The sequence below is a fragment of the Onychostoma macrolepis genome, chromosome 22 (genome assembly GCF_012432095.1).
Source record: "Onychostoma macrolepis isolate SWU-2019 chromosome 22, ASM1243209v1, whole genome shotgun sequence".
Classification (NCBI taxonomy): domain Eukaryota; kingdom Metazoa; phylum Chordata; class Actinopteri; order Cypriniformes; family Cyprinidae; genus Onychostoma; species Onychostoma macrolepis.
Window position 1 is genome coordinate 26,117,238 of NC_081176.1, and position 25,551 is coordinate 26,142,788.

Here is a 25,551-nt window from a genome sequence, read left to right on the forward strand (position 1 = left end):
CTGAAATTTTTCAATCTGGTTTCAAATCTGCTCATAGTACTGAAACGGCCCTTCTCAGAGTGTTAAAGGACATCCTTTTAGCTACCGACTCTGGTGATTCTGTGGTCCTGTTTTTTTTTTTAGATTTATCAGCAGCATTTGATACTGTGGACTACTCTATTCTGATATCTAGATTAGAGTCAGACGTGGGCCTAAAAGGTCGTTAAGTCGTTTCAGTCATTTTTATCTGACAGAATTTTTTTTGTCAAATTAGGTAACTTCTCTTCCTTTGTTGCTTATCTCACCCGTGGCCTCCCTCAAGGCTCGATACTGGCACCCTCCCTTTTTTCCCTGTACATGCTTCCTCTGGGTTCCATTCAAAGATGGCATGGGGTGTCTCTTCATTTTTACAATTGATTCATTCTTTGAGTCAATTCTGTTCAAAGGCTTGATCAAACCAGTGAATTGGTTCGCGAATCAGTTTGAATGATTCATTCAGTGCCGCACGCGCGGAGTCGTCTGAAGCGGTTCTCACTCAGAGTTGTAACATCAAGAGCGTTGAAGGCATGGCTTTGGATCTACAGTCAATTGAAAGCAAATCTGCAAACACTATTGTTTCCTTGCTATGAAGATCTTTATTAGATGAACACCGCATGTACTGTCTATGGTTCCACAGGTATAGATAGTCTACATTCGATTACAGTAGCTTACACGATACCACTATGCCATTACCAGTTTGTTGAACAGAGTATTAAATGAACACCCACCAAACCCGCGTTAGCTCTGCGCAGCGGCACGCAACCTGTTCCAGGATGAATGCTTTTGCCTAGACACAATTAATATTGATATTTTCACAATATACATTTGTTTACATTTTGCAGCACATACGGAAGAAGATCCATCAATGTGCATTTGCTTCGTTATGTTCGGTAGCGGTCATGTGAGGAGTTTTCACTCTTCTCCATGTCATATATATATACACATATATAATACATAATTAATATACTTTAAAATATAATTTAATTCAGTGATGCAAATCTGAATTTTCATCAGCTGTTACTCCAGTTTTCAGAGTCATGCAATCCTTCAGAAATCATTCTAATGTATTGATTTATTACCAGTGTTGGAAACAGTTTTGCTGCTTAATATTTTTTGGAACCTGTTACATTTTGTTCAGAATGCTTTGATGAATAGAAATAAACGACATTAAAAAACATTAAAAATCTGTATATATATATATATATATATATATATATATATATATATATATATATATATATACACATAAGAAATGTGTATATATATATATATACACACACACACACACTACATACATTTTATCTATATATCTAAATAAAAATAGACTATAGATATACAGTACAGTAGTATATGATCCGAAATAACTATTAACTAACTATTTGAGTAGTTTTTTTTTTTTTATCCGATACTTTTTTACTCTTACTCAAGTTAACTATTCAGACTATTACTTTTACTTGAGTAAATATTTATATAAGTACTTTTACTTGAGTACAGTTTTGGGGTACTCTACCCACCTCTTCTGACGATACCCAGATTTATTTACCTAGTAAGAGAAGTGATTCTTCAGCACTTAGTACTTTAGTAAGGTGCCTAGACGAGGTCAAAATCTGGCCAGCCCAAAATTGTTTAATGTTAAATGAAGATAAAACAGAGGTGACTGTTTTCAGTCCTACTGATCATTCTCAGGTTACCAGCCTAGATCTGGGCAGTTTATCAGCCTTCAGACCTTCTCGTGTGCGAAATCTGGGTGTCCATTTTGAGTCATTAAAATTGGATAAACATATCTCTTCTGGAATTAGTTCTAGGTTTTACCTCCGCTTGCTGTCTAAAATCAAACACTTTTTAAATGTTACAACGTTAGAGATGGCTGTCCATGCTTTTATTACTTCACGCTTAGATTACTGCAACTCACCATATTGCGGTATTTCAAAGTCAATGCATTCAGTTGCCTATTCAATTTAGAATCTATTTTAAAGTTCTCTTACTGGTGTATAAATCTTTACATAGCCAAGCCCCTAGTTATCTCTCAGAGCTGCTGCATTTTTATACTCCCACTAGAAGTCTAAGATCCAGTGATCAGAATCTCCTTTTAGTCCCACAGTCCAGACTTAAACGTAGAGGGGATCGAGCTTTTTCTGTGGTTGGGCCTCGGTTATGGAACCATCTGCCGATTGAGATTAGAGTGGCACCTTCCCTATCCATTTTCTAGTCACTTTTAAAAACACACTTGTTCGATCTGGCCTACTAATATTCTCATTACATTGATTATTACTCTGACTTCAGAATGTTTATCTGTCATTCCTTTTGGTCTTTAAATTAAAATGTTTTATTATTTCTGTTTTATGTGTTTATGGTTTGATTTTTATGTACAGCATTTGGTCAGTCTTGTGGCTGTTTTTAAATGTGCTTCATAAATAAATGAACTTGAACGTGAACTAATTCATTAATAAATACATTTATTATATAAATAAATAAATGGTTACTATAGTTTCGGCATGGTAACCATGCACAAATTAACCATGGATTTACTACCCTAACCATGGTATGGCATTGTACAACTGTGGTTATACAAATGGTAATCAATACGCCACAAAAAAAAAAACCCTGGTTATTTTTCATTGTGTTGAGGTAATTTTGTTGTCCTGTATTTGGTTGTGTTGTGAGTATTTGCAGTGCATTTCTTTGGTTGTGTTGTGAGTATCTGCAGCGCATGTGCTGTCAAACTGATAAAGAAGATTTCTTAATTTGCTGGTGCTTTTTCTATTTGCATTTGTTTTCTGAAGTTGCAGCGAGTTGAGCTCTCTCAGCCACTGTACTTTGTGATATCAACACAGATGTATAATAATTACACTTGAAGCTTTGTGAGGTTTTGGCACTGACCTGTTACAGCGTAGAATTGCGCTTTTGGGGTCCATTTGGACAACCTGATGCTTTGAACCGCTAGGTTTGGTTGCACCAGTACACTACAGTTAATGTTACTCATGTTCAAAGCAAAACCCTCCAAAGTCTTTGTGAGACTAGAGAAATAATACACATGCAAAGGTTAAACACATATGCATCCTAACAATGATAATAATAATAATAATAATAACAATAAAAGCAATAATAATAATACAAATCTTAATCATTTTCTTCAGTATTTTTAATGTTTTACACATCTGGTACCTTCAAGACTGGTACCTATTTTTTCCGAAGTTTTGTTGAGTAATTAACATATCTAAATGTAAATGTGGGACAAATAAATAAATAATGCACTTAGTAATTTTTTTAGTGTAATAATATTTATTTATTTATTTTTCAAAGAGCACTTAAAGTTTTTTTGTTTATTTGTTTTTGTATAGATAAAAATATACACACAATGTTACACAAAAATAAATTAATATTAGCATGGAAACTATTGTCTCCGAAGCTTATTAGTAATATTGTAATTTTGAAGTAACTTAAAATACTGAGTTTTTGTTCGATTTATTTCATGTATTAAAAAGATTTACACAAAAACTAAAAAAATACAAATAAAAAATACCATGGTAACTATTGATTCAGTAATTTAATTTAAAATTAAATAATATGAATAAAAATTAAGTTAAATTACATAAATTACATTTTGTCCACACAAGGGGGAAAAAATTATTAAAAATAGTAAATGATGTTTATCTGAAAGTGTAACATTGCAAACAGGTTTTATATATATATTGGTGACAAATTTGACATTCTAATTTCATTTCATTTGCCATTATATTTAAATTTATATATAATTAAACATTAATGCTTTGCACAGAAATGTGTGGTTTTGTTATTATAAGACATTCAAAGTGTGTTGTGTTTGTGTGGGACAGGTATGTGTGGAGTGTAAATACCTCTCAAAAGCATTGTAAGTGTCTTCAGAGTGTTGGTCTTTAACAGTGTGCATGAGCTGACTGATGGTGGCCACCACTGACTCTGCAACTGACTGAATAAAAGATATATTATTAAAATTAATTAAAATATTATTATATTTCTACATAATGATTTGGTCTAGTCACACTCTCATACAAACATGCTAACATATTTTATTGTTTCTACATTCTTACTTCATTTAACATGGTAGCAGACAGCAGGTTAGTGACAATCGTAGCAGCTGAGGTGATGTTGTGGGACGTCAGCTGCTTGGGTTTGGACGTGAGCATCTGGACACTGGAGGAAATATACATATTCTCTTCCAGAGTCCCCTAAACAAAACAATCAAAGCTAAAACCATTGTGCCAATCTGTTGTCTAATCAAAAGCACTTTAAAATACACTCCGAATGCCAAAGTTCAAACCATTGACTATTAATTTTACTTTGAAGTCTACTACAAATATATGAACTATATATATATATATATATATATATATTTCTTTTTTTGCATAAAAAATGTAATTAAACTCTTAAGTTGCCATGAACTATAAGAAATGTATAGAATGGGCAGCAATTTTAACATTAAAAATGGATAATATAATATAATGAATATAACAATTAACAGTGCTAAATACAAAAATGAAAATGTAATAATAAAAATTCATTTAAAATAAATAAAACTAATGACACTAAAACAACACTCGCATCAACATTTGTCATTCAAAATAAATGTGAATTTGTTAAAAATTGTCAACCATTGCCCCTATTAAATTTCAAAGATGTAAATACAGACGTTGACTTTGCTTTCGAACACCTCCAGGTTCAAGCCACAGTCCAGAAGTTTAAGTCCACCAAATGTGTGGAAAGGTGTTGAATACAAACACTGAGCGGAGGCCATAGGAATACCAGCTGCAAAAGACACAAAAGACACACAAGACTGGTTAAACATGCTAATTTACAAAATACAAACCAAAAAAAAAAATGACATACCCAAACTCAAATACTTGCAGTTTAGCATATTTAGATATGTACCTCTGCAAATCTGCCAACCTTGAAAAAATATTTTGAGTACCATCAGTGTTGGGGGGGTGCGGTTAAATATTTTTCCAGTAAACTGTAGGGATGCAACAATACAGTTAGCCCATGGTTCAATAAATACCTCAGTTTTTTAACCACAGTTTTCGGTTTGGTTCTGATGGTTTGGCACATCAAAGTTCTTTTTTGCAATTTTTAAATACTATTTTAAATAAAACTGCAGTACACTTCTGCACACTGTATAAAACATGGATTATCATATGTATACTTCAAATTTCTTTTGAGAGAAGTATTATTTTTATGGATTGGCCACTATTTAGTGCTATAGACATGTAATGTACTGGAAGCCAGAGGGCACCCTCGTGCAGAAAATCCACATATGCATCACAGAAGTAATAGAACTCATGAAGCTCCAGGAAATCCCTAACGGTACGTTCACAGGGGGTGTCGGCGTCAACGCCTCTCGTTTACTTTGAAGTGACGTCAAGCATTGCCGAACTAAATGACAGTCTATGACGGTCATCTTATTTACAGTATATTTATTTACAGTAAAAAAATATATATATTTCTGCGTCATTCTGTGATAAGAAGCCACATCAGATCAGGGCTGAAGTTATTTCTCTAACATTCCTCTGATGTTGTGGGGGAAATTGCAAAACACGGGGAAATAACACTCTAATTGGTTGAACTCTTCATCTTTTTCTGTTGTTTGTTTTGAGTACCACGTGCGGATAGACGCATCACCAGGTTTTTGCATAGTTTAGACTCTGGAGTAAACTTTAGAGTGGCAAATTGTACCAATGTACTTTGAGGTCAAAATGCGTACCCGTTGCAAAATGCGAATAGGTTGGCAGATCTGCTTATGACACAAATTAAATTACTGTACTGTAAATTACTGCTTCACTTATTTATTTATTTTTTGTATAGTTTATCTGAGATCTGATGGCTGAGATCTGATCTTCTTTTCTTTTTTTTTAAGTTCCTTCCAGTAATGCTTATATATCATGTTTTTTGTATTTATTACTGTTTCATTTGTAATACTACATACCACTGGCTGTTCCTGGAGGGCAAAGCTGTGTTGAATAACTAATCTGATCGATCACAGTGAGTGGGAAGGTCAGACCATTGAGTGTTTCCTCTGGACAGGTATTACCTGCAACGAAACTAATAAGTCATCCTCAGCCAAAACTTGAAATGGTCTTAATTCTATTGCAGGCCAGAATTTAAGAGAACTCTTCTGAAATTCATACCTGTAGGTTGAGAAGTGGTTAAAAGTGGGTTAGGCCTGGTAGTTGATGTTGATGAAGTGGTTGAAATGGTAGTTGTAGGTGACCTGGTGGTCTTAGTACTTAATGTGTTGGTAGTCAGGATGGTAGTAGAATGGGTAGTAGTGGTAATAGAGGTGGACAAAGACTGGGTAGAAGTGGTAATAGGGGTGGACGTGGACTGGGTAATAGTGGTAATAGGGGTGGACGTGGACTGTGTAGTAGTGGTAATAGGGGTGGACATGGACTGGGTAATAGTGGTAATAGGGGTGGACGTGGACTGTGTAGTAGTGGTAATAGGGGTGGACGTGGACTGGGTAATAGTGGTAATATGGGTGGACGTAGACTTGGTAATAGGGGTGGACGTGGACTGGGTAGTAGTGGTAAAAGGGGTGGACCTGGACTGGGTAGTAGTGGTAATAGGGGTGGACCTGGACTGGGTGCCAAATATTATCTCCTCATGTATTGTGGAATATGGAAACGCTGTTCAAATAGAAGAAAACAATTCAGTTTAGATATGCACTATCTACCACAGCCATATCACCCTGCAGCCCAAGACTGGTTGCCCATGGAAGCTAAGCAGGGCTGAGCCTGGTCAGTACCTGGATGGGAGAACTCCTGGGAAAAACTAGGTTGCTGTTGGAAGAGGTGTTAGTGAGGCCAGCAGGGGGTGCTCACCCTGCAGTCTGTGTGGGTCCTAATGCCCCAGTATAGTGACGGGGACACTATACTGTAAAAAGCACCGCCTTCGGATGAGACGTTAAACCGAGGTCCTGACTCTCTGTGGTCATTAAAAATCCCATGACACTCATCGTAAAGAGTAGGGGTGTAACCCCGGTGTCCTGGCCAAATTCCCTCCACTGGCCCTTGTCTATCATGGCTTCCCAATAATCCCCATCCACTTGATTGGCTCTACGACACTCTCTCCTCTCCACCTGTAGCTGGTGTGTGGTGAGCGTACTGGCGCCGTTGTCCTGTGGCTGCCGTCGCATCATCCAAGTGGATGCTGCACACTGGTGGTGGTTGAGGAGAGACCCCCCACATGATTGTAAAGCGCTTTGGGTGTATTGCAATACACATTAAAAGCGCTATATAAATGCCTCATTCATTCATTCATTCATTCATATGCACTATATTTTTTGGTACAATATGATTTTGTATATTGTTTTTTAAACCACTTTAAATAATGGGAACCCTGTCCTATTAGGTGCTTTCGCACTGGAGGAACCTTTTCATAGTTCCTAGAACTATTGGTGGAAGTGTACGCTTTTTGGCGTGTTCGCACCACAGCAACTAGGAACTACATTTGGGAGAACTAAATTAGCTCCTACTTCAGAGTAGGGTCTACAACATTTCTACAGAAACTACCAGTGATGTAAGCGTACGCTGATTGGCTACCCGGCATTTTTGAAAAGCCATGTAAAAATAATTTCTCCACGAACATGGAAAACAGCGATAACGGCATTAACCTGTTGTCTGCAGCATTGTGTTATTTTCTCAGCCTCGATGATAACACTGCAAGTTGTCATAGGAGATTTTGTCAGATTGTCATGCTCTTTCAATCAATTTTGCATTTATATTCAATCAAAAACAGCTCCGATCATGGCGTCCTCCGTTAACCGGTTGTTGATATTTGTAAATTCTGCGAATAAAGATGTAGCTGTTGGCCGCTTCAGAGTTCCTGCTGCCGGTGTGAATACAACCAGGAAAATGGCCCGAGGAAGAAAATGGTTTTCTAGGAACGACCCTGCTGTCTAGTTCCTAGAACAAAGTTCCTAGAACTACACGGTGTGAAAGTGCCTATTGACAGCTACACTCTGAAAAGTAAAGATTCTTTATTGATGCATTGATGGTTCCATGAAGAACTTTTAACATCCATGAAACCTTTTCATTGCAGAAAAGGTTCTTTATACTGAAAAATAAAGGATTTTTACACTGTTTTCACAGTGATGCCATTGAAGAACCAATTTGGGTTTCGCAACCTTTCAGAGAACATTTTTGAACCCTTTTTTCCTTGTTGTTGTAGTTGTTCCCAAAAGAACCTTTCAGTGAACAGTCCTTAGAAGCACAATCTTTTTTTCTTAGTGTAAGGAACTTTTTAATATTCTAAAGAACCTTTTCCACTTCGAAGAACATTTTGTGCAATGGAAAGATTCCAGATTAAAGGCTCTTCATGGAACCAAAGATGTCAATAAAGTACTTATATTTTTAAGAGTGTAGATTATAAAATAGTTTTTCACACTATATAAAAAAAAGGTTCTTTGGGAAACCAAAGTGAGTTTATCTGCAGTTTCAGACAGTATTATTATGGGTGGGCCTCCTATACCAGAATCTAAAGTAGGATGATATATATAAATGATATTGATATTTAATTAATATATTGTTCAGGATGGCTGAAAGTCTGAATGGGGGGATTAGATCTGTATAAATGTATAACTTAAAATAATAATGCCCTACATTTATTTTCCTGAAAGTTAACCTGTAATGTTACAAGAATCCCTTACCTGAAAGAAATATGAGCAGCAGCATGAAGTGATCCATCATCGTCCCATTAATGATCCAGATCTTGTTCTCAAAAATGTCTGTTTATGACTTATGTAGGAGGATCTCAGGTGTTGAGTTTGACATGATATATTTGCATTTTCAAGGGGGAAAAAAAAGATTTGTGGACACGGTAACGTGCAATGTTTTGCAAAAACCAAAAATCACAAGAAACATGTTGGGTCGGGCAGGTCGTATTAATTTTCCTACATGGCAGACCTGATAAGTATACATATCTAGGCTTTAGTAACTAGTCTCAATAAAACTGTAGTTGTAATTATAAAAATATAGGCTATCTTAAATGGATAGTCCACCCTAAAATTACAATTGTCTCATCATTTACTCAAACTCATGGCATCCCAGATATAAATGACCTCTTTATTTAGAAGAAAACATCCTAAAAAACAAAAAAGTCAGTCTGTACATCTGGGGATGTCATGCGAGTGAGTAAATGATGATATCATGTGAATAATTTGACATTTGTATACACAACCTAACATCGGTTTACATAGGAACAAATCTTTGTTTAATATTCTGGAGAGATTCAAAGCAGGCGCGCACACGTTATTAATATCACAATACGACTATGCGTGCGTTGTGCCATTGCCAAACAAACTGATTTCAAGTGAAAATAAACACTGCATTGTTTAAAAGATTGGCATGTGTCAAACGTTTAAAAATAAATTACTTTTTTCTCAACTTCATTTTGTTATTCAAAGTGAGCCTTGTATGCAAATCACTGTCATTCATGCATTTCAGATACACCATTGAACAACAGGCAAATTAACGGCGCAGCTCTACACTGGTAACACAAACTAATGACCAAAAGCCCAAACCCCAAAAAGCAGAAAACCATTATGATAAAGAAACGCTTCTGAATTTATAGTATGTAAATATTTAGTAGCCTGCAGCTGAGCTCTTGCTGGACACCTGTTTACTACAATTATTATTATTATGTCTCAATGATTCTTCTAAATAACTGACAACAACTATGGCTTCTTATAAAAAGAGTTGAACACAAAATAAGATTTGCAACATATTCATTTACTTTTTTTTTATTCTCATTACTTGACATTTATTTTTGCTGTTTAGAATTGTTACATATTATTACAGCCTCAAAAAAAAAAAGCATTAGTTGATTTCAATGTATTTATTTAAAGGGTCAGTTAACCCAAAAATGACAATTAGCTTGTGTTTTGCTCACCCTCGAGGCATCCTAGGTGTATATTACTTTCTTCTTTCAGACGAATCCAATCAGTTATATTAAAGAGTTATATTAAAAACTCTCCTGGCACTTCTAAGGTCTATCATTGCACCCACAACAATTCCCCCTGTTGCACAATTATACATTTAAGCTTTCTAATATATATATAAAAAAAATGTACTACTCCTCTGAGATAACTGAGGGCTCCATCTTCTTTATGTGATCTAAAACAGGTTGCCAAGTAATATAAAACATATTGGTACAGCCTCTTATAGTGTGCCGTATTTTTTCTAAGGCCATATAATGTAGTAGGTCCTTAAGCCATTGCTTAAAGGTTGGAGGGGATTTTTCTTTCCATTTCAGCAGTATTAACCTCCGGGCTAAAAGCATAGTGAAAGTGATCAGATTTTTCTTACTTTAATTAAAACAAATATGAACACATTTTGATTTTGATGGCTCCAAAAACGTTGGGACAGAGGCAAAATAAAAGTGAAAGGTTATTGAATATCCAGAAAGCAGGTGAATTGGTAATAGGTCAAGGTATCATGTTTGGGTATAAAAGGAGCATCTCAGTCTTTGCAAGCAAAGCTGGATCATGGCTCATCACTTTGTGCCAAATTTCATGAGAGAAGTGTCAAACAAATCAAAAATCACATTTCGCAATGCAAAATTGCAAAGAATTTAGGTCTTTCACCAACTTCCATACGTAATATTGTGAAAAGATTCAGGCAATTCAGAGAAATTACTGTACATGTAGGACAAGGCAGGAAACTTCAGTTGAATGTGTTTGGGCTTTGGGCCCTCAGATGACATTGCATAAGAAACCGTCAAGCTGTGGAGTTAAATATAGCCACATGGGCTCAGGAGTACTTCAGAAAACTAATGTCAAGAAATGCAACTTGAATCTGTTACTCTAGGAGAAAGCTATACATCAATTCTATGCAGCGATGCTGCCAGGTTCTCTGGGCCAGAGCTCATCTCAGATAGTCAAAAAGACAGTGGAAATGTGTGCTGTTCTCAGATGAGTCAACATTTCAACTTGTTTTTGGGAAAAATGGATTTTGAGTTCTCAGTCCCAAAGACCAAAGGGATCATCCAGACTTTCATCAGCGACAGAAGCAAAAGCAAATGTCTGTCATGGTATGGGGGTGCAGCAGAGCAAAGAGCATGGGTGACTGGAATATGTGCGAAGGTACCATTGACATGGAGGCATATATTGGAATTGTACAGAGATATATACTGCCATCAAGATGATGTCTTTCATGGGAAGTCCTTGGTTATTAGATCAAGACAATGCCAGCTCTAATTCTGCATGTGCTACAACAGCGGGGTTTCGTAGAGACAGAGTGAATGTGTTTGACTGGCCTGCCTGCAGTCCAGATCTGACTCCTATTGAAAATGTATGACCAGTCATGAAAAGGAGAATCAGACAACAACAATCACAGACTTCTTAGCATCTGAAGTCTTTCATCAACTGAGATTGGACAAAGATTTAGCTTGCAAAACATTAACTATTAGTATCCTCAATTCCCAAACAATGAAACATCGTAATTATAAGGGAAGTTGATGGGACGAAGAGTTAAACATGCCTCTGTCCCAACTTTTTTGGAGTGTGTTGCAGCCATCAAAATCAAAATTTGTTTATATTTAAAAGTTGGTCAGTGAAAACATTGGAAATGTTTTCTTTGTACTACAGTCAAATAAATAAAGGTTGAAGAGAATGAATAGATAGCATATTCTTGATTTTATGGCATTTCACAAAACATCCCAACTTTTCTGGAATTGGGGTTGTACACAATTTTAGTAAATGGACTTTACTGGTTACTTTACTGGTTCCTCATCATTGAGATTACATTTCCTAGATGTGCTTAGACCCAATGAATCCCTTATGAATACAACTTTAGGGTAAACAGCACGTTGAATTGTGGTGGGAACAGACAGAGATTACAAAGCTAGCAATTCAAATTATATCAATTATAATTGTATAAATTATAGCCAATGCGAATGTTATAAACCTCTATCAGTCCAATAGAGAAGCGAGACGTCACGAGTGGGGTGGCGTGAGCAACCAGGAAGCATAAAAGCACATCCAGCAAATGCATCTGTTAGCTTCTGCGGAAGCGAGCGCCTGCAGGGATGCAGGTAGTATGGCAGGGAGACGCAGCGTCTCGTTCCCTTCGGGGAACCATGGTTACATTCGTTACCTCGAGACGTTCCCCTTCAGGAACTCAAGCTGCGTCGAACACTTTGGGAACGAGAATTCCCACTGCGCTATATGAGCAAGTCACTGTCTGGTGGGTATCTGGCGAGCACATCAAGACGAGAGAACTTGGGAACCGACTCATGGCTTACTTGGTCGCTGGACCCCCTTTCTTAGGCCAAAGCAAACGAATAACTGATCTGCCTAACGCCACTGCTATGTGAACATAAGTGTCCAGTGCTCACACTGAACAAAGCAGATTGAGTCTTTTCCTGGCCTGCTTCCTGGAAGGGAGGAGGGCAAAAGGCTTGCAATACTACAGAACCTGGCAAAGAAGTGGGCACCTGAGGGACATACCCGGGTCTCAGGTAAACGCCCTAACCATGCCCGGGGCAAACTCCAGGCACGATACAGCGAGTGCCTGAAGATCCCCTATCCTCTTCAGAGAGGATATGAGAGTAAGAAGATTGTCTTCAGTGTGAGGAGCTTGTCCGAGACATCTTCAATGGGTTCGAAGGAGCATTGCACAAAGCCTCCAGAACCACTGCCAGTTCCCAGGAGGGCACCTTGGTGCGCTGTACTGGCCTCAGCCTCCTGGTGCCATGGAGGAAACGTGTAACTAACATCAAATTCTCCAAAACTGTTCGCCAAGCTTACGATTAAATTTCATATGTGAAATCACAGATGAAATCTGACAACACCTGTATCATAAATGTTGTTTATTTTGCTCAAATAGCGTTTAAAAAAGCAAGCTTATTTCTCAGGCTAGACCAGCCAATGCGCATAACCAGTCCTAGGCGCACATCTCAGAGCACTTACTGTTTCTATAGCAACCGGCACATCTAGCTGCAGTGACGCGCTGACTTTACCGATTAAGGATTGGCTCTTTTACTCATAAACACAATGCATGCAAGTAGACCAATCTTATACACTTCACAAATTTTAATTTTAACTGTAGTTTAACATTGGCTGAACCTTGCAAGCAATAAAGAATAAATAAAACAAACCACATACATTTGCAGATAATATTTTTTATGACTAGAAAGAAAATTTAAATACATAATTTGTCCCAAAGCAAGTCCAATTTGAAGACTAAAGTAAATGTTAAAGGACTGTGCATTATAATATCTGAAATGTTCTATCAACTTTACTTGTATAATATGCATTTGATATGAAACTGAATTAAAATAAATGTCACCAGACAAATGGTTTTCTATCACTAAAAATACAGTAATTTAAAATAAAATAAATAAATAAAATAATAGTAATAAAAAGAATTGACTATGATCTTGTCTGTTGTCCTCTGCTTTTTGTGTCCATTTTTTAAGGCTCCCCCTTTGATTCAGTCTTAGAATCCAGTTTATATCGAGATCTTGTCTTTAGAAAAGACTGCAGTGTGAATAAAATGAAAATCTGAACACCCTTTGAAGGAGAGAAAATGTAGTGGTCAGTCACCAATCAGTGCTAGACATAGATACATAATATCTTAAAAAATCAGCTTGAATAAATCTAACAAAAATCTTTTCTGAATATATAATAGCCTACTCTCCTTAGTGCCAGTTTGTCAATAATAATAATAAATGTAATAACGCACCTGTGTGGTGTTGCAGAGACAGAAGACCACACTGAGAACGATGTAAAGTGTTTTCTCGTGAGTGATGAGCACAAAGTAACCAACGACCCAGGACAAACCGAGCACCACAGCCAGAGAGAAACTACTCAAAATCTTCTTCTTCATAGGTGTCCCTCTTGAGCTAAACAATCAAAATCAACATTTAAATCATATAGAAAATAATAACTATTACGGAATTGCAAATATTTTGTTTGCCATGAAACATCAGAGATTTACACCTCAAATAGGCTGGTTACATGAAAGAATTCCCACTATTTTAAAACCAAAACTGATTATGTTGTATAAAGAAATATTATTAACAGCATGCAATTAAATTTTCATTAACCTTATGCTTGTTTTAAGGTTTTCACTGTTTACTTATGTACCTCTTGAGGTTGGGATTCGCACAGCAGATGGTTTGAGAGAAGTAGACAAGCAAAGATGTGTTAAAAATCAACATGACCGCTAGAGGGAGCAAGAAACCCCACAACATCGGCCGCTTCGGATCAAACCTTCCCGCCTTGTCCAGAGACGCCAACCAACAACTACAACAATAAACAGAGGAACGTGAAATACAGCGGAATGCGTAAGTAATGTTCTACATGACCAATGTTGTGTTACATTTTCATCTGGGGTATTTTAAACTTGAATGTGCAAAACTTGAATGTGTCAAAAACAGTTTAAAAGTATGATAACAGCCCTTTATATGCAACAGACTGAAATGTTATCAAATTATTTTTGTAATTATAAACACTATGGTTTGTAGTGTAAGTAGTTTTACCATTTACTGAACGTTTTTCTTCTAGTTATTTCAGTCTCGCACATTCACAGGAAATAGCTTTCTGATGTGGAGAAATATAAGGTGGATAAAATGATAAAAGCAATTTTTCACTTACAACTCCTCTTGTCGATATCCTAAAGGGTCCCTAAAGCTGTAGGTGGCGGACAGCGAGATGCCGACAATAACAGCAGGCAGACCTAGACATATTATATGATTTATCAGAAAGATTGTTATAAATGAAATTATCATCCTCATGCTCATTTCTAATTTTTTATTTTAGGATTAGGCTTTTCATCTTTAATAATAACAATAAATGAATAACAGTAAAATGTCATCTTTAGCAAATCTCAAAAAGAATATCCTTTTCCATACTGAAGTACATGATATAATGTTGTGAAGCCTAAATTCACATATAGCATTTAAAATGATCATTTATTTACTGTTATATTAATATATTAACTAAATAGCATAGATTTTTAATATTGACATACTATAACATGACATCAGTGTCAGTCAGAATTTTATTATTAAATATAAAATACCATATATTCTTTATTTACAAGTTATACAAACAGAATCAAATCATGACTAATATCCGTGTGTTTAAATGTACCCCAGCCGACGGTCATGGCGATGGTGCGGAAAGCTCGGGGCGGACCGTTGAGGGCGTTTCTAATGAGGAAAAACACATGAGCCGCATACAGGATGTTCCAGGCGAACGTGGACAGCAGGAAGTACTGCAGCAGGGCCGTGATTGCCGTACAAGGACCCTGATCGATCTTCTCCTGCACATCTGAAGAAGGAATAACGTTCTGCTCTGAAACAGATGTCTTTGAGCTCTGGACAGGGTTGTTGATCCCAAAAATGAAGAGCAGGTAGTAGGTGGTCATGCACAAACAGATGTTCACCAAGAGCATGGTAGAGTTAGCTCCTCTCTGTTTCCTAAAAAAATAAATCAAGAGGATTAACCTTAAAATCAATTCACTTAAATTGTGCCTGTTCCGCAAACCAGTTCTATGGAATTATCATTAGTTTGAATCGACATTATACAATAGAAATACATGATCTTCCAAGAAATGTTGCAAAAAAATAAAAAAATCTGTATTTTATCTTGTTTTCCAGTAAAAATATACAGATGCACCGACTATAAATTATGGCCAGTATGCTTGATAATTATTTTCTTTTTCTGGTTAATAAAACCAGAAAAATAAAACACTAAAAAGTTAAATAATTTTCATAACAGTAAATTTAAGCATCACAATATTATATTGTATAGTATGAAAAATTAACATTCATTGATTTGCTGAAGATTACATTTAACAGTGTTGTAAAATAATATTTAAAAAAAATGAATGTTCAATTATCCAGTATAGATACGGTCCCAATATATTGGATACCCCTAAAAATAAAATAAAATGACTAGAATATAGAATGTATTTGAATTTTATTCATTAATTTTTTACACTATTGGCAAAATGTGTTTTTCAGCACACATCACTATACAAATTGCTACAATTATGCTTAAAAATATAAATGTCTCTCTTTATCTCATTGCATTGGCTACCAATCGCAGCTCGCATCAAGTTCAAGACACTGATGCTTGCTTACAGAACAACCACAGGCTCAGCACCCGCCTACATGCACTCACTATTAAGAATCTACATCCCCTCCAGAAGTCTGAGATCTGCTAGTGAGCGACGCCTCGTGGTACCATCACAAAGAGGCTCAAAATCACTCTCCAGAACATTCTCGGTCACCATTCCTGGCTGGTGGAATGATCTTCCCACCCATATTCGGAGTACTGGATCCCTGTCAATCTTCAAGCAACAGCTGAAAACTCATCTCTTTCGACACTACTTGACTTCAACCTACACATAAAAAAAAAAAAAAAAATTCCTTCCCTTGCTAGCTAGTACTTATTTAAACAATGTCTGAGACTTGGTGTTGCAAGCACTTCGTCTGTCTGATTGCCTCTTCAAGATGAATCGCTTTATGTATTCCCCAAATTGTAAGTCGCTTTGGATAAAAGCGTCTGCAAAATGACTAAATGTAAAATGTAAATGTATGGGAAAATATGCTTAACATATCAATATATATTCTGTTTAAAGAAATTTTGTTTCTAAATACATTTACCGTGATTGAGAATGTTTCAATATTTTTACTGGAAAATAAGGCAAAAAGTACTGATTAAGAAATGCTTATTTTGCTCAGTGTAGCATGGTAACACCATGGTATTCTTTGAAGACGGAAGTTCCTTCTAAATTAAAAAAAAGTAATGCGTTACTTTACTAGTTACTTAAAAAAAGTAATCTGATTATGTAACTTGCATCCTACCTAAATTTTGCAATATATGAATATGGTTCATTCAGTAGTTTGAAATCAAAGTAAACTGTATAATGACATAGTATTATTTTACCCTGATACAGTACAGTATAATAAAGGGATAGTTCACCTTCAGTTGGTCCCCACTGACTTGCATAGTGTTTGTTTTGTTTTTCTTTTCTTTTTTCCATACTATGGAAAATGGGGACCAGCAACTGAGGGTGAACTCTCCCTTTAATATCCATTTATTCTTAAATATATTCAGTGCTTTTACCTGGTCTTAATTTGATAAACTGCAGTGAGGACCAAACCCACAATAGACAGACTGCATCCCACAATGCTGATCCAGTTTAAAGCCTCAGAATAAGTGTAGTCTGCTCTAAAGCTCTACAAAGAAAGAGAAATCTTGATAATAAATATATGTAGATGACCAAGATTAACCAAAGATTAAAGTGCGCTGTATTTTTACTAACTACCAGGTAAGCTAACATAACAAATGGAGTTAATTTAGTGGCAGATTCTCTTGAAATCAGTTACGAGTTGTGTCTCCTTTGCTCTTTAAGTGTAAGGAAATAACGAGAAGAATAACAAAGTGTGTTCATAATTAAAGGGATAGTTCACCCAAAAATTAAAATGATATCATTAATTACTCACCCTCATGTTGTTCCAAACCCGTGAGACCTTCGTTCATCTTCGGAACACAAATCAAAATATTTTTGATATCATATGGACCATTTTAACGATGTCCTTACTACCTTTCTGTGCCTTGATTGTGGGAGTGTCAGAAAGCTCTCAGATTTCATCAAAAATATCTTAACTTGTTTTCTGAAGATGAACGGAGGTCTTACAGGTTTGGAACGACATGAGGCTGAGTAATTAATGCTATAATTTTCATTTTTGGGTGAACTATCCCTTTAAAATAATAGATTAAAATAATATGGTAAGACCAGTTTGAAAAAAATAGCTGGAAGCGAATGACACCGGAAGCCAGACACATTAAATTTACAAATGGATGTGCCTGCTCTTACGGGAAAAATAAGGTGGATAGGAAATAATGTCCCATGTCTATCTAGACAGCTCACTAGCTTTTAAAGTAGTTTGTTTCAAACATGTATGTGAAACTAACCACAAGAACTGCAAAGTTGGTGGTGTGGTTACATTTACATTGCACTCCATTGGGATCGTGTATTTTGACGCAACCCTCTGTTCTCCAGTCTCTATGAGCATAGTCCCAAAACACACATGCAAAGTCATAAGAAGTCGAGCCGGATATATTCTGAAAACATAAAGACACCATGTATAGGTGTGTGTATATCCATGTATGTTATTTATACATATTATATCACAGTTTCGGTACAGTTCGAAATGTGCTATGTTTAGGGGAAAAGTACTATACTGTCAAATAAAAATAAAGAAAATAAGAACAAATAATCTAACTACAAGCAACAACACAAATAAATACAATAGAGCAAAGATACAAATAAAATAAACAGTGCTTTTAGGTAGGTCTAACATTAGTTTTTAGGTACAGAAACTGAATAAAGTAATCAAATGGTAAATATCATTGTATATTTGACTGCATAAATTGAAGATTAATCGTTATTAAATTTACAAAAGCTATTCAATAAAGAGCAGTGAGTGTTTGTTTTTTGTAGTTTGATTAACAATAAAAAAAAAAAAGTGCTGTCACTTTAAGACAATGCACAGATCCAGTACACTGATACTGTACATTCAACCGACTATGTCTCCTAGAATACTTACCAAAATAGGCATCTTGACATCATTTTTGTGTGAATTTGTCCATTCAAAGACAAGACTTAAAAACGAGACGTAGGTTTGCGCGCTTCAGATGAGTGCGCAGATCTTCTTGCACGTGCCAAACCGTGGTTGGAGAACGGTACAGTTCGATTTTTTACAGAGAACCATAACATCATCAAGTTTTAACTTGTCTATTACTTGGCAAATGACCATGGAATAAGCGGGATAATCAACGGATTATCCGTTCGCGTCGGTCGGTTCTTTGCCTCCACGTCGTGCATTAAAATCGTTTAATGCACGGCTAGCCGTTGATTATCCCTTACATATATGAATACAAAAATACACAAAATTGTAAATTATAATTAACTTGTTTTAGGCACAGTTAGATTCTGTTAGTCAATTAGATGCTATTTACACTAAGTGCAAATAGCAATGGATTCTATTTACACTAAGTGAAGATAGCAGTATTTTTAGCGATATGCTACCTTATTGGTACAATAAAGCCCTCCTACACCTATCCTAACACTTCCCGATACTTTCAACTTTTTGGTTATTTCCTTAATTTTTATTAAAAATAAATGCCTTTACGATGTGATATGAGATTTGAAAAGGGAGGGGAAAAAAGTTTGGCAAAAGGCAGGTTCTCTGGTTGATCGTGTCAAAAAGACCACGGCACGTGCTTCACCATCTGTGCCACTGGAGCTGCTGATTCATAGCCGTTTTTTATAATGTTGACTATCACACGTTGGTGGGCAGAGTTAGTGTAAATAGCCTCTGCCAACAAGGCGAGCTATTTGCACTAAGTGTAAATAGATACTCCGCTTGTTTTATTCCTCATTTATTGTATCCTAAATATTAATTTATTACAATTATGATTTTAAATACATGTGTGTAGAATTGTTTTTAATTATTATATATTAATTTATTAAAATATTCAGAAAACTATATATGAAAAATAAATATATGAATAAATAAATTACATATAATTCATTTTTCTGTTTTTCTGATATTTGTTTATTTATTTACAGTATATTTATTTGGCCAGTTATTTTGTGGTAACGACTGACTGTACGTTAATTCATATGTAGGTGTTTTATTGACTAATAACACAAGTGATTCATAAACTGCTGTATGTTATGTAATCATTACGAGATGATCATTTACCTTGGGCCTGATGGTGAACTCCACGTTATCAAGCAAGCTTTTGTCTGTGAGGCTGGCAGACACCACCCTTCTCTTGGTATCGAGTTCACTTTTAAATTGTTTTGAGTTGAAAAAACGATCATTTTCATAAAGCACCACTCCAATACTGGGATTTCTGTTCCCTATGGGAAAAGAGAAGGAATAAGTTATTCAAAAATTTGACTATTAATTATGTACCTCAAAATGAGATCAGAAACATAAATGGTACCCCAGTCTTTCTGGGAATCATTCTGCAGTTTGATATCTAACAGGAGATCAATGGGACGTCCTGAAGAAAATGCCATATCAGCATCATTTGCAACCAAACCGATTCTTTCGGGGGAATTTTCTGACAGTCCTAGTGAAATGCAGCTTAGTTTAGTTAAAGAAGTAGAAATGTATAATAATTACACTTGAAGCCTTATATGAGGTTTTGGTACTGACCTGTTACAGCGTAGAACTGCACTTGTGGGGTCCATTTGGACAACCTGATGCTTTGCACCGCTAGGTTTGGTTGCACCAGTACACTACAGTTAATGTTACTCATGTTCAAAGCAAAACCCTCCAAAGTCTTTGTAAGACTGCAGAAATAATACACATGCAATAGTTAAACATATCCATCCTAACGATGATCATAATAATAATGATAATGATAGTAATAATAATTATATACAGTGAGGAAAATAAGTATTTGAACACCCTGCTATTTTGCAAGTTCTCCCACTTAGAAATCATGGAGGGGTCTGAAATTGTCATCGTAGGTGCATGTCCACTGTGAGAGACATAATCTAAAAAAAAAAATCCAGAAATCACAATGTATGATTTTTTAACTATTTATTTGTATGATACAGCTGCAAATAAGTATTTGAACACCTGTCTATCAGCTAGAATTCTGACCCTCAAAGACCTGTTAGTCCGCCTTTAAAATGTCCACCTCCACTCCATTTATTATCCTAAATTAGATGCACCTGTTTGAGGTCATTAGCTGCATAAAGACACCTGTCCACTCCATACAATCAGTAAGAATCCAACTACTAACATGGCCAAGACCAAAGAGCTGTCCAAAGAGACAAAATTGTACACCTCCACAAGGCTGGAAAGGGCTACGGGGAAATTTCCAAGCAGCTTGGTGAAAAAAGGTCCACTGTTGGAGCAATCATTAGAAAATGGAAGAAGCTAAACATGACTGTCAATCTCCCTCGGACTGGGGCTCCATGCAAGATCTCACCTCGTGGGGTCTCAATGATCCTAAGAAAGGTGAGAAATCAGCCCAGAACTACACGGGAGGAGCTGGTCAATGACCTGAAAAGAGCTGGGACCACCGTTTCCAAGGTTACTGTTGGTAATACACTAAGACGTCATGGTTTGAAATCATGCATGGCACGGAAGGTTCCCCTGCTTAAACCAGCACATGTCCAGGCCCGACTTAAGTTTGCCAATGACCATTCGGATGATCCAGAGGAGTCATGGGAGAAAGTCATGTGGTCAGATGAGACCAAAATATAACTTTTGGTCATAATTCCACTAAACGTGTTTGGAGGAAGAAGAATGATGAGTACCATCCCAAGAACACCATCCCTACTGTGAAGCATGGGGTGGTAGCATCATCTTTGGGGTGTTTTTCTGCACATGGGACAGGGCGACTGCACTGTATTAAGGAGAGGATGACCGGGGCCATGTATTGCGAGATTTTGGGGAACAACCTCCTTCCCTCAGTTAGAGCATTGAAGATGGGTCGAGGCTGGGTCTTCCAACATGACAATGACCAAGCACACAGCCAGGATAACCAAGGAGTGGCTCTGTAAGAAGCATATCAAGGTTCTGGCGTGGCCTAGCCAGTCTCCAGACCTAAACCCAATAGAGAATCTTTGGAGGAGCTCAAACTCCGTGTTTCTCAGCGACAGGCCAGAAACCTGACTGATCTAGAGAAGATCTGTGTGGAGGAGTGGGCCAAAATCCCTCCTGCAGTGTGTGCAAACCTGGTGAAAAACTACAGGAAACGTTTGACCTCTGTAATTGCAAACAAAGGCTACTGTACCAAATATTAACATTGATTTTCTCAGGTGTTCAAATACTTATTTGCAGCTGTATCATACAAATAAATAGTTAAAAAATCATACATTGTGATTTCTGGATTTTTTTTTTAGATTATGTCTCTCACAGTGGACATGCACCTACGATGACAATTTCAGACCCCTCCATGATTTCTAAGTGGGAGAACTTGCAAAATAGCAGGGTGTTCAAATACTTATTTTCCTCACTATATATAATGCAAATATAAAGTATATATATATATATATATATATATATATATAATGCAATTAGTTGAGTAATTAATATATCTAAATGTAAATGTTGTAAAGGGACACATAAATAATGCACTCAGTAATATTTTCTGTGTAATAATATTTTATTTTATTTTAAATTTTATTTTTCCCCAATGAGCACACAAAGTATTTTTTGTATAAATAAAAACTGTACACAAAACGTTACACAAAAATAAAGGAATTTTATCACGGTAACTATTGTTTACAAAGTGTATTTGTAATTTTATCATTTCAAAGTATATATATAAATCATCTCAGTATTTTTTGTCTAAAAAAAACAACAACAAAGTAACTATTGGTAACTTTTTTTGTATAATAACATTTAATATACATTTTTTTCACAAGGAGAAACAAAATCGTATTTGTATCTTAATAAAAAATGTTTTGCACAAAAAATAAATACATTTTACCATGGTAACTATAGTTTTTCCAAAGCTTTGGTGAGTAATTTGAACATTAAATTCAATTAGCCACTATAATTAAATTAACTTTTTACATTTGTTTAAAAAAAAGTTTTATAATTAAACATTTATTTATTTACTTGTAATTGCTTTACAGAGAAATGTGTGGTTTTGTTATTATAACACATTATAATGTGTGTTGTGTTTGTGTGGAACAGGTATGTGTGGAGTGTAAATACCTCTCAAGAGCAACATAAGTGTCTTCAGAGTGTTGGTCTTTAACAGTGTGCATGAGCTGACTGATGGTGGCCACCATTGACTCTGCAACTGACTGCAATAAAGATATATTATTAATATTATTACATTTCTACATAATGAGTTTGGTCTATTCACACTGTCAGATAAACATTCTAACATATTTTGTTTTCTGTACATTCTTACCTCATTTAACATGGTGGCGGACAGAAGATTAGTGACAGTCGTAGCAGCTGAGGTGATGTTGTGGGACGTCAGCTGCTTGGGTTTGGACGTGAGCATCTGGACACTGTAGGCAACGTAAATATTCTCTTCCAGAGTCCCCTAAACAAAACAATCAAAGCTAAAGCCATTGTGCCAGTCAGTTGTCTAGTCACAAGCACTCAAAATGCCAGAGTTCAAATCATTGACTATATAATGACTACAGTAAACTGGATGCAGTTGATATATACAGTATTATACATTTTACATCAGACAGTTTTTTGGAAATGTATTTGCCGACAGTAATTAAACTCTTAATTACACCATTAAACTGCCAAGAACTTAAAATATTAATATACAAATAATAAAGTTTTGTGCAAGAAATGTATAGAATGGTCAGCAATTTTAACATTAAAAATTGATAACATCATAAAATAATTAACAGTGCTAAATGTGAAAATGAAAATTGAATAATAAAAACATTAAATATTCAAAATATTAATAAAAACTAATGATACTAAAATTACACTTGCATCAACTTTTATCATTCAAAATGAATGTGAATTTGTTCAAATTGTCAACCATTGCCCCCTTTTAAATGTCAAAGATGTAAATACAGACGTTGACTTTGCTTTCGAACACCTCCAGGTTTAAGCCACAGTCCAGAAGTTTAAGTCCACCAAATGTGTGGAAAGGTGTTGAATACAAACACTGAGCTGAGGCCATAGGAATACCAGCTGCAAAAGACACAAAAGACACACAAGACTGGTTAAACATGTTAACTTACGAAACACAAACCAAAAAAATTACATACCCAAACTCAAATAGTTACAGTTTAGCATATTTAGATATGTACTTCTGACATAAATTAATGCATAAATTACTATAATTTATTAATTAATTAAATTATTCTTTTTTTTTTCTTCTTCTTTTTTTTTTTTTGTATAGTTTGTCAAGATATTTTTTTTACAATCTAGTTCCTCCCATTAATGCTTATATATCATGTTTTTGTATTTATGAATGTTTTATTTGCAATACTACATACCACTGGCTGTTCCTGGAGGGCAAAGCTGTGTTGAATAACTAATCTGACCGATCTCAGTGAGTGGGAAGGTCAAACCGTTGAGTGTTTCCTCTGAACAGGTATTACCTGCAACAAAACCATTTTGGGAACCGTCATATCGGCAAGTCATCCTTGACCAAATCATAAAATGGTTTTACTTATATTACAAGCTATAATTTAAGAGAACTCTTCAGTAATGCATACCTGTAGGTTGAGAAGTGGTTAAAAGCTTGTGAGGGCTGGTACTTGATGTTGACGAAGTGGTTGAAGCACTTAATTTAGTGGTAGTGGAATTGGTAGTAGTGATAATTGTGGTGGTAATAGAATTGGTAGTAATAATAGGGGTGGTAGTGGTAACTGGGGTGGTAGTAGTAATAGGAGTGGTAGTAGAATTGGTGGTAGTGGTAATTGGGTTGGTAGTAGAAATAGGGGTGGTAGTGGTAATAGGGGTCGTAGTAGAATGGGTCGTAGTAGAATTGGTGGTAGTGGTAATTGGGTTGGTAGTAGAAATAGGGGTGGTAGTGGTAATAGGGGTCGTAGTAGAATGGGTCGTAGTAGAATTGGTAGTAGTAATTGGTGGTAGTGGTAATTGGGGTGGTAGTAGTAATAGGGGTGGTAGTGGTAATAGGGGTCGTAGTAGAATTGGTGGTAGTGGTAATTGGGGTGGTAGTAGTAATAGGGGTCGTAGTAGAATTGGTGGTAGTGGTAATTAAATTAGTAGTAGTAATTGGTGGTAGTAGTAATAAATTAGTAGTAGTAATAAATTAGTAGTAGAATTGGTGGTAGTGGTAATTGGGGTGGTAGTAGTAATAGGGGTAGTAGTAATAGTGGTAGTGGTAATTAAATTAGTAGTAGTAATTGGTGGTAGTAGTAGTAATTGGGGTGGTAGTAATAATAAAATTAGTAGTAGTAATTAAATTGGTAGTAGTAATAGTGGTAGTGGTAATTAAATTGGTAGTAGTAATAATAAATTAGTAGTAGTAATTGGTGGTAGTAATTGGGGTGGTAGTAGTAATTGGGGTGGCAGTAGTAATAGGGGTGGTAGTGGTAATAGGGGTGGTAGTAGAATTTGCAGTGGTAATAGGGTTGGTAATGGAGGTGGCAGCGGTCCAAGTGGAAAGATTGTCAGATGTTGTTTGTAGTAGCCCCTCATTTATAAATGCTGGTCAAACAGAAGAAAACAGTTCCATTTAGATCAGTGCTATTTTTTAACCACTTTAAATAACAAAAGTGCTGTCCCAACAGCTACACTCTTAGAAATAGTTTTTTTTTTTTGTTTTTTTTATTATTTGTATTATTATTATTGGTATTGATGGTTTAACATCCTTTAACATCCATAAAATATTTCCTTTTCAAAGGTCCTTTATACTGGAAAAAAAAATAATAATAATAATAATAAAGTTCCAAAAGGGGATTTTCATAAAATAACCTCTTTTTTAAGTATGAGGAGCATCTAAAAAACTTGATTCCACTATAAAGAATACTCTTAAAATTAAAGGTTCCAAGATTT

The 25,551-nt window shown here is 35.8% G+C and overlaps 1 protein-coding gene across 1 annotated transcript; it reads right to left on the reverse strand.

The window, feature by feature from the left end:
* Positions 1-13,210: 13,210 nt before the first annotated feature.
* Positions 13,211-24,588, reverse strand: LOC131530763 (adhesion G-protein coupled receptor G7-like). Its single transcript, XM_058761200.1, has 15 exons — positions 24,246-24,588; positions 24,024-24,128; positions 23,600-23,715; positions 22,964-23,101; positions 22,762-22,853; positions 20,239-20,375; positions 20,024-20,152; positions 19,777-19,937; positions 17,981-18,130; positions 17,129-17,241; positions 15,146-15,474; positions 14,648-14,729; positions 14,138-14,296; positions 13,734-13,893; positions 13,211-13,561 (listed from the first exon to the last, which is right to left on the reverse strand). The coding sequence occupies exons 3-15, from the start codon at positions 23,702-23,704 to the stop codon at positions 13,463-13,465; spliced, it is 1,854 nt and encodes a 617-aa protein (XP_058617183.1). The 5' UTR covers positions 23,705-23,715; positions 24,024-24,128; positions 24,246-24,588; the 3' UTR covers positions 13,211-13,462.
* Positions 24,589-25,551: the final 963 nt, after the last annotated feature.